The 8507-nt window shown below is 51.1% G+C and overlaps 2 protein-coding genes across 3 annotated transcripts; one reads left to right on the top strand and one right to left on the bottom strand.

The window, feature by feature from the left end:
* Window positions 1–317: 317 nt before the first annotated feature.
* Window positions 318–5988, bottom strand: POLR3K (RNA polymerase III subunit K). 2 transcript variants are annotated; one of them, XR_006343197.1, is made up of 4 exons: window positions 5814–5988; window positions 4637–4724; window positions 864–3796; window positions 318–773 (listed from the first exon to the last, which is right to left on the bottom strand). XR_006343197.1 is itself a non-coding variant. In XM_043915684.1 (3 exons), the coding sequence occupies exons 1-3, from the start codon at window positions 5922–5924 to the stop codon at window positions 3669–3671; spliced, it is 327 nt and encodes a 108-aa protein (XP_043771619.1). In that variant the 5' UTR covers window positions 5925–5988; the 3' UTR covers window positions 318–3668. The 2 variants fall into 2 exon arrangements, 1 of the variants encoding a protein (XP_043771619.1); XM_043915684.1 differs by having other exon boundaries at window positions 318–3796.
* Window positions 5989–6140: 152 nt separating this feature from the next.
* SNRNP25 (small nuclear ribonucleoprotein U11/U12 subunit 25) lies at window positions 6141–8309 on the top strand. Its single transcript, XM_043915683.1, has 5 exons — window positions 6141–6369; window positions 6806–6896; window positions 7112–7217; window positions 7578–7652; window positions 8055–8309. Exons 1-5 carry the CDS (start codon window positions 6328–6330, stop codon window positions 8110–8112), a joined length of 372 nt encoding a protein of 123 aa, XP_043771618.1. The 5' UTR covers window positions 6141–6327; the 3' UTR covers window positions 8113–8309.
* Window positions 8310–8507: the final 198 nt, after the last annotated feature.

Here is an 8507-nt window from a genome sequence, read left to right on the forward strand (position 1 = left end):
CTCAGACACAAAGACAATACAACCAGGGCCACTAAGTATCTCCCGAAACCTAGCCCCTCGAAAGACAGGCACAGAACAGCAAGCGCCGCCGGTCAGACAGGCCCTAAGGATGGGACACATTGAGCTACATACATCCTCATACATGATGAGGAAGACCAGCCACAGGGCAAGCCCGCCCCCTGTTAAAAAACTTGTGAGCTAAAACCAGTTAAAACAGAAAATGTGCAGGTGGACCAGTGGTTAGGGCTCTGCGCTTTCACTGCCCTGCGCCCAGGTTCACTCTAGTCGGGGAACCGAAATCTCACGTGCTGCGCCTCAAGGCCACAAATAAATTTAATAAATAAAGAATAAGTTTGTGTATTTTCAAATGGTTGGGGAAAAAATAAAGAATTACGTGCCGCGTGGAATGACTATGAAATTCAAATGCCAGGGCCCACCTTCTGGAACACCGCCTGTGCGCTGTCTGCAGCTGCCCCCTGTATTGGTCACAGGGCTCTGAGCCCTGCCCTGCCCGCTCACAGCTCAGCAGAGATCGCCCCAGCGTTTCAAGGCCACAGCGTTTCACAACGCTTCTGCTGGCTTGCTTACGCTGCACACCCATCACGTCACAGTAAGAAGACCCGGCTCCGAACGCCCAGTCTTTAAGGCGCGGGGTAGTGTGAGCTTCGTGTCAGCAAGCTGGATGGCAGGAGTTTCGTGCAGCGACACCACAATGGTCGACATCACCAGGCTGAGCGCTCCTCTGGCGTGAGTCTCAACACAAAGCAGAATTCCTTCACAAAAATAAAAATGAGGCAACGGAATTAAGCTTCCCAGGGACCCATCGTTAACCCAGGAAGGAAAGCCACTGAGGGTGACTTAACTGTGTCTGATCACAGAGCTGACGAAGTGTGTCCAGACGAGATGCACTTAAGTCCATCCGTTTTTGGTCAAGAATAGCTGTTCTGAAAGCTAAGGACACTGGGAGCAACGTCGCGTGAATTAAAAATGAGGCAGATAACCTGAAGCGCCTTTCCTCTGCTCTCAATGGCTCCAAACGTCACTGGACCCGGCCCTCTGCCGCTTCTGCGAGGCATCGATGCCTCAACGCTGAGCGGGGAAGGGACTGAAGAACGAGCTTCTGGGCACAGATCAAGGGAGCAACTAGCAACTCACGTGGGAGCACTTGCAAAGCCGAGAAAACGTGAGCGCGGGAGACGGGCAGCTGGAACCTGCTGCCGGGTGAGTACAGGTGCAGCGCAAGGTCACACAGTTGGCAGCCTTGTGGAGAACACGGCCACAGCCTGTAACTCGTCACTGCATTGCTCACCGGCAAACACGCTGAGGACAACACCTGTGTCTCTCACCACCAGCAGCTACTGACCCGTCAGCAACGTCACAGTGCCCTGCATCTGCCCCCCGCTCTGAACCAGGGTGAGGAGACGCACGCATGCAACTTTAACAAGAAACATGAACTCGGTCACACAAAATGGTGTGCATTCATTTCATCAAGGGACTTGTGTAACAAACACCGCAGGGTTACATCCTGAGCTTCTCTGGAAGAGCTCGCTTCCTTGCGTATTTCTTGATTCTGACTCTTGACCCACAAAACCCAAAATACTGATTCTTTACAGAAAAAGTTGTGAACCCCCAAAATAGACTATTACCATCTTCGTTTTACACAGGAGAAAATGAAAGAGGTTCAGCAACTGACAGGCAAGCAGGCTAACTTCACAGAGCGTGGCCTTCACCGCTGACCAGGCTGCCCCCAAGAACAAGTGAAAACGAGAACAGACCCCTGAGGAAACATGACTGATGGCATAGGAAGACACTAAAGTAACACCCCAGGACAAACACACCTTTGCAAAAACAGTGCAAACTGTTCCGAAACAGAAACAGCTGCAGACAATGCATTCAGGATCTGGTCAACGCGTTCTAACAGGAGAATACACGTGCAGCCCATAATCTTTTCAAAAGAAGATTAATAATTTCTCAAAAAGTGGACTTCCCTAGTGGTCCAGAGGTTAACAATCTGCCTGCCAATGAAGGGGACATGAGTTCAACCCCTGGTCCAGGAAGACCCCACGTGCCTGGGGCAACTGAGGCTGTGTCCCAGCACTGCTGAGGCCGGGCTCTAGAGTCCACGAGCCATGCACCCTAGAGCCCACGCTCTGCAACAAGAAGCCACCGCAACGAGAAGACTGCACGCAGACAAAAACAAATAAATAAAATTAAAATGATAAAAATAATAATTTCCTGAATTACACAAATTATACAAGTTATGTAAGACAAGAAGTTTCCAAAAAGTAAAACTCTGGGACTTTACTGGTGGTTAAGACTCCATGCTCTCAGTACAGGGGGACAGGTTCTGTCCCTGGCTGGGGAACTAAGATCCTGCATGCTACACAACAGGACAAAAACGAAAAAGTAATAAAAAGTTGGAAAAAAGCAAGAATCTGTATAAAAGACTTAAATTTAAGTCCCATTATTTCATAAGTGAAACTTATTAAGCAATTTGGCACAGGGAACCATATTCAAAATCCTGTAATAAATCATAATGGAAAAACATAGCAAAAAGAATATGAACACGTATATGAATACATGTACACTCACTTGTGTGTTGTCTATATATATACATGTACATGTAACTGATTATCACGCTGCACACCAGACACTACTGCAACATTGTAAGTCAACTATAAAGTGAAAGTCGCTCAGTCGTGTCCAACTCATTGCAATCCCGTGGACTATACAGTCCATGGAATTCTCCAGGCCACAATACTGGAGTGGGTAGCCGCTCCCTTCTCCAGGGGATCTTCCCAACCCAGGGACTGAACCCAGATCTCCCACATTGCAGGCAGATTCTTTACCAGCTGAGCCACAAGGGAAGTAAACTATAATTCAACAAAATAAAGAGAGAGATTTGGAAGCAATTAAATTTGAGGCCCTGAGCAAGAAACAAATCTATCAATAACCAAAATCCTGCCCCTGTGAGCCTAGAGTGTCCTTTTTCTCTTTAGAGTAGAAAGATGGACATAGAAAGTATTAAAAAACATACAATCTAATAAATGTACTGCAATTCTAAGAAACAAAAATACAAGTAATAAATAGAAATCCATAGCAATTCTACAACCAGTTTGGCCCTAAATATAGCAGTCGGTTTTGGGTTTAAGGTTTGATGTCTACTTCTTAAGGCATTTAAAACACTGAGAAGATGATAACAAGACTGTTAACTTTAATTAAATATTCAGGATAAATTTTGATTAAATAAGTTTGCAATTAACAGTTAAATACTGAGGGGCATCTAATGTACTAAACTAATAAGATTTACTTCATTAGTTGTACAAACAATGTAAATATTAAAGAGTGTTGGCTGATGGTAGGAGAATATCAATTGCCCAACAAACATAAAAGAGGAAGAACAGGACCTTAAACAGGAGACACTCAGTTATGGATACTCCTGTCCACACACAGCATGGGCAGAATTTGGACATCCTGTACACCAAGGAGTTAATCTGCTGACTGGGAGGCGGGCTATACTTCCTGACCCCCTGGGCAGCCACCCTTAAAGGGTCAGCTTTCCACCACACCAGCCAAGACCCTCAGGACACACGGTTCACACTCGCAGCTGGGAATACACCCTGGGCAGTAAAGCACGCAGACGCTGACGCAGCTGGGCCATCCTGGCCTCAGTCCCGCCAGCGGTGTCCACACTGAGCATTGCAGCACTTGTAGAAGGTGGTCATGGGCTCGTCGGCAGAGCGGGTCTGAAGCTGCATGAAGTAGGCTCGAGGGTGTTCACACTTGGGACACGGCTCTGGCAACAAGAAAAACAAACAGTGACCCACACTTACTAAAAAAAACAAACGATGCTAGTGATCAACGTGCTTGTTAGAAGTGGACGTTTCGTGAAACACAGCAGCAGACACTCCCCAGCTCGACTGGTATCCCTTGCCTGGGGTGCCCTGCAAGGTGCTCCTGCAAGGGGTTGTCATTCCCACTGTGCTCTCACAACTGAGGGAAGGAGACCTGTAATCATGATTGTACTTTTTTCTTTTTTAATTTTACTTTCACTGAGATTTCAATTCAAGAACCTTGCTCTTGATGGAAACTTTCAAACACTCAGACACCATTTTGGTGAATAATTCACCTCCCAGTGACAAATTCTGCTCACGCGAGATTTTTAACAGAGCAGATCTGGGTGGTCCTCTCTGGGGTAAAAAGACAGTCCTAATCACACTAAGCTCCTCCTCCTCTCTGGACTGGTTGTGTCTAGGGCTCTGTTTCCTTCCTTAGTCACATCTGTTGTTATCAGAAATGAATCAAGACTCAAATACTTACTTTACAGAATATTTAGGGCAGTTTAATACTCTATCTTTGACTTTAAAAAAAAAACTACATTAGAACAAAATCCTTAGACTGAGTTTTTAATTACTCCAATCAGCATCAATATGAGGTCACCCTGAGACTCTAACTCAGGTCTGAATTACTCCAAAGCTTGTGCCAATACTGTTTGCATAACAAATACATTAGAGAAGAAAATAATTTCTAGTCTCGGAAGCCCAGTTGATACATCACAGACTCTGCTATGCAGTGGCACAGCCAGCGGCCTCATCCTTACCCACAGCTCTGAAATAGAAAAGGTTTTCCCTCTCACCTGCAGTAGAGTCAACATTCTCCCAGGCAGCTGCTCCACCAAGCACATCATCCACTTCTTTCAGCTTTGGATACTTCCGATTTGTTACCTAACAAACAACAAACAGCAGGTCTTCAGACTCTCTGTACTTACAGTACAGACTTTGTACTCTAAGTGAACAGTACAAAGCCAAGTCACCAAATCATGCCTTCAAATATCACCCCAGACTCTCTTTCCTGCGTTCAACACGAATGGACCAACACTAAACAAAAGCCCAGGTCCTGCTGTCACAGAGCAGGAATCTCCCTGTGAATCAGGAGGATCCACAATTGGGATGTCCCCATAGAAAAGACTCTGTGAGGACTGGATGAAGCAACAGACCAGGACGGGAAAAATGGCTCTGGTGTGACCCTCTTGTTCTCCCACCTCTACAATACTTGGTCACTGAAATAAGGGAACCAAAGACGACTAAGGCCAAAGTGGAGCAGTTGGCGGGGTGGCCCAGCCACTCTTCCCAGACAGAGGTTTTTCTAACTATTTTCCAAGTTTTAACAGCCGTCCTTGAAATGTTACCCTTCACAATTTGAGACTCTAAACTCCCACAGCACAGCTACATGGTGGAGCAGTATATAAACATTAAGAATGAGGTAACACCAGCGTGCTCTACTTCTAAAAATTATTAAAGGTGTTCTAAAAAGGAAAGACGCATTATCGGCGGAAAGTAAAGAGCTATAACACAGTACGTATCATTCCGTAATGAATATCCAATATATTCCAGATGTTCAGACTAGAACATAAGAGTGAACAAAAACTGAAAAACGCCTGCCCTCCTACAGTCTATACCCTAGTGTTAACAAACAAGGCGCACAAGTAAATTATAAACCGCCATGGAAGGCAAATGAGTCCTATTTAAAAAAACATAAGATTAGGAGAAGAGCGAGGTGGAGAAAGAGGCTGCAATTTTAAATAATCCTTCGGGTAAAAACACCAGCGACGAGTGACATGGGTACCGAGGGGAAGAGCGACCCGGGCGCAAAAGCGCTGCACAGGCCCCGGGAGCAGCGCGTGGCGGGCGGAGCGCCTCGGGGCGGCCGGCAGGGCCCGCAGGACGCCGATCCAGGCGGGGAAGGAGGCGGGGAAGGCCCGGGTCGCGCGGGCGCCTGGCGACAGCGTCGGCCTCCGCGCTGCGAGCGCCCACCTTGCGCGTGACGTTGTGCACGTAGGGGCAGGTGTTGCAGGCGAAGCGGTGGCAGCGCTGCCCCTCCTCGACGATCAGCCCGTTCCCGCAGCCCGGGCAGAAGAGCAGCATGGCCGCCACCGGCCCGGCGCTCCCGGCAGAGCCCGCGGCAGCGCCTAGCCGGCGTTCCGAGCGCCCATTGGTTCCCGCCCCGCCCTGCCAGCCCACCAATAATCACGCCGCCTCCCCGCCCCCAGGGAGGGCAGTGGCGGGCCGGCTCTCAGCTCATCTCTCACTGGCCCTCGAGTGGCCCCGCCCACCGACGCCTCGAAGGCGGGGCTATGGTGGCCGTCCCGGCGCGTGCGCGCCCGCCTCTGCCGGGCGGATCGGCTGTGCGGGCGGAGCCGGTTGGAAACCCGGCGCCCTGGAGGAGCCGCGGGTCGCTGCGCGGCCGGAGCCGCAGGACGACGAGGAGGATGAGGAGGAGGCGCTGCCGCACTCCGAAGCGGTGGACGTGTTCCAGGAGGGCCTGGCCATGGTTGTGCAGGACCCGCTGCTCTGCGACCTTCCGATCCAGGTGCGCGAGGGCCGCGTAGTTCCCCCGGGCGGGGGTCGGGGCGCGGACGGACCCTGGGGCCTGGGGTTTGCGGCCTCGGCCTCGGGAAGGCGTTTCCGAGCGTAGCGGAGCGTCTAGGCTCCTGCCGGGCCTGGAGGCGAGCGAGGCTCTGGCCTCGGGCGCGGAATTTAAAGGGGCACCGAGAAACCGACTAGTTAGGACACTTGACGTGTCAGCAGTGTTTTAAAAAAAACCTAAAGTTGGTGTGCAGAAGCCTGGGGTAAACAAAAATAATGTAATTTTCAAGTAAAAAATAAAAGATCAATGTTTCCCAGTTTTCCTTTCTCCTCAGACTTCAGGAAGGTTCTGCCTAACTTTATAAACGCTGTCATCTTGTCTGCCTTTGTTTTTTAGGGTGGTGGAGAGAGCTCCCACCTCCATCCTTGGTCTTTTCCAGGTTACTTTAGAAGAGGTTAATTCCCAAATAGCATTAGAATACGGCCAAGCAATGACAGTCCGAGTGTGCAAGATGGATGGAGAAGTTATGCGTAAGTGCTGCCCTCCCCTCAGGCCCGAGCAGTCTGAACCTTCACAGGAGAGGATGTTAGCAGGGCTGGTGGGTGGAAACTCCAGGCTGTGCCCGGGGCTGTTGGGCACACCCACACCTGCCCAGACTTGAGCCTTGGGAAGTAACAGGACTCAACAGAGCTTCTGGGCTCTCCTCTTGCCACCTGACGCTGGGGGTCTTCTCCCGCTTGTGCAGCTGTGGTTGTGGTCCAGAACGCCACAGTCCTGGACCTGAAGAAGGCCATCCAGAGATACGTGCAGCTCAGGCAGGAGCGGGAGGGAGGCATTCAGCACATCAGCTGGTGAGTGGAGCCTCGGCTCCTCCCTCAGCCCTTCCTGGGAGATGGGGAGGACGTGCTAGACACGAACGAGCCTTTTCATCTCCTGGGCTTTGCTCAGGATGCAACCTAGAGCATCGAGCGCCCTGTCCCGAGCCTTTAAAAAGGGCAGGTGCTCCTGTGCCTCCGGGCCCTGCCCCAACTGCTCCTCCTCTGCATTACCACACGGGCAGCTGGGTAGCTGCACATGAGGACACCTTAGGGCGTGCCCAGTGTGTCTGGACGTGGCTTCCCTGGTTAGAGGAGCTGCTGCCGGCTCCTCGCCTGAGTGCTCTCAGCCTCCTGAATCACCCTGCTTGTGGTTTACTGAATTCCCATCTGTAGGTCCTACGTGTGGAGGACATACCACTTGACCTCCGCGGGAGAGAAGCTCACAGAAGACCGGAAGAAACTCCGAGAGTAAGTTCAGGCTCCGTCTTGAACTACAGGGAGCTATGTGATCTGTGGCCCTCTTGGTCCCCAGGCTCTGCCATAGGGCCGGGGTTTCCTCCAGAGGCTCTTAAGAAAGGAGGGGACTTAAATCCATTCCTGGGGAGTGTGTGAGACCAGGAGAGTCCCTGACTGGACTGAGGCCTCCCTGCCCGGAGGACAGGAGGCAGAGGAGCTGTGGCAGTTCAGGCTGCAGAGCTAGGAGAGAGGGTTATGAGTGTGCGTGGTGGGGGAGCATGGCCCTGCCCCCTCTTCACCTCCCCAACACTACGCTCTTCCCACCTTTCCTCTCTCATTTTGCACAAGCCTCGGAGGAGGAGTCACAGATGGCCCTTCTGTAGGCTGGACTCTGTGCCTGTCCTTCTCTTTCAGTTATGGTATCCGGAATCGGGATGAGGTGTCTTTCATCAAAAAGCTGAGACAGAAATGAATCTCCAGACTTGGACAGCTCTGTGTGTGGGCGGCTGAGCTCTTCCCTGGCAGAAGGAAGCCTTGGGCCACTGTGCCCTGTCCCAGATGGGTGGGAGAGAGCCTGACCCCAGCTGGACTCGCTGGACTCTCAAGTGAACCCTGATCCCAGGGCTATGGGCCTGGCCCTGTGTACAGAATAAACCCTGTTTGCTTTGAGGTTTGGAAAGTCATGTCTCCATTGGGGGGGGCACAGGCGGGGACCCTGCCGGCGGTCACACCGTCAGGATGCTGTACCTGAGCCCTTGGCCACCCCACTCCCCAAGCCATACACACCTGTCCTGTCATCTCTGCAGCGAGGAGGGAGTAAAAGCAGAGTGCCGGCCCTGTTTCTACTTGTGGGAAACAAGGGCGTAT

Source organism: Cervus elaphus, chromosome 10, assembly GCF_910594005.1.
Source record: "Cervus elaphus chromosome 10, mCerEla1.1, whole genome shotgun sequence".
NCBI lineage: Eukaryota > Metazoa > Chordata > Mammalia > Artiodactyla > Cervidae > Cervus > Cervus elaphus.

Coding starts and splice junctions, on each gene's coding strand:
- POLR3K (XM_043915684.1), bottom strand. CDS start 5,924: ATGCTGCTCTTCTGCCCGGGCTGCGGGAACGGGCTGATCGTCGAGGAG. Junction 4,725..5,813: donor TGCACAACGTCACGCGCAAG/GTGGGCGCTCGC, acceptor GTTGTTTGTTAG/GTAACAAATCGGAAGTATCC. Junction 3,797..4,636: donor GAATGTTGACTCTACTGCAG/GTGAGAGGGAAA, acceptor TCTTGTTGCCAG/AGCCGTGTCCCAAGTGTGAA.
- SNRNP25 (XM_043915683.1), top strand. CDS start 6,328: ATGGTTGTGCAGGACCCGCTGCTCTGCGACCTTCCGATCCAG. Junction 6,897..7,111: donor GATGGATGGAGAAGTTATGC/GTAAGTGCTGCC, acceptor CCGCTTGTGCAG/CTGTGGTTGTGGTCCAGAAC. Junction 7,218..7,577: donor GGCATTCAGCACATCAGCTG/GTGAGTGGAGCC, acceptor TCCCATCTGTAG/GTCCTACGTGTGGAGGACAT.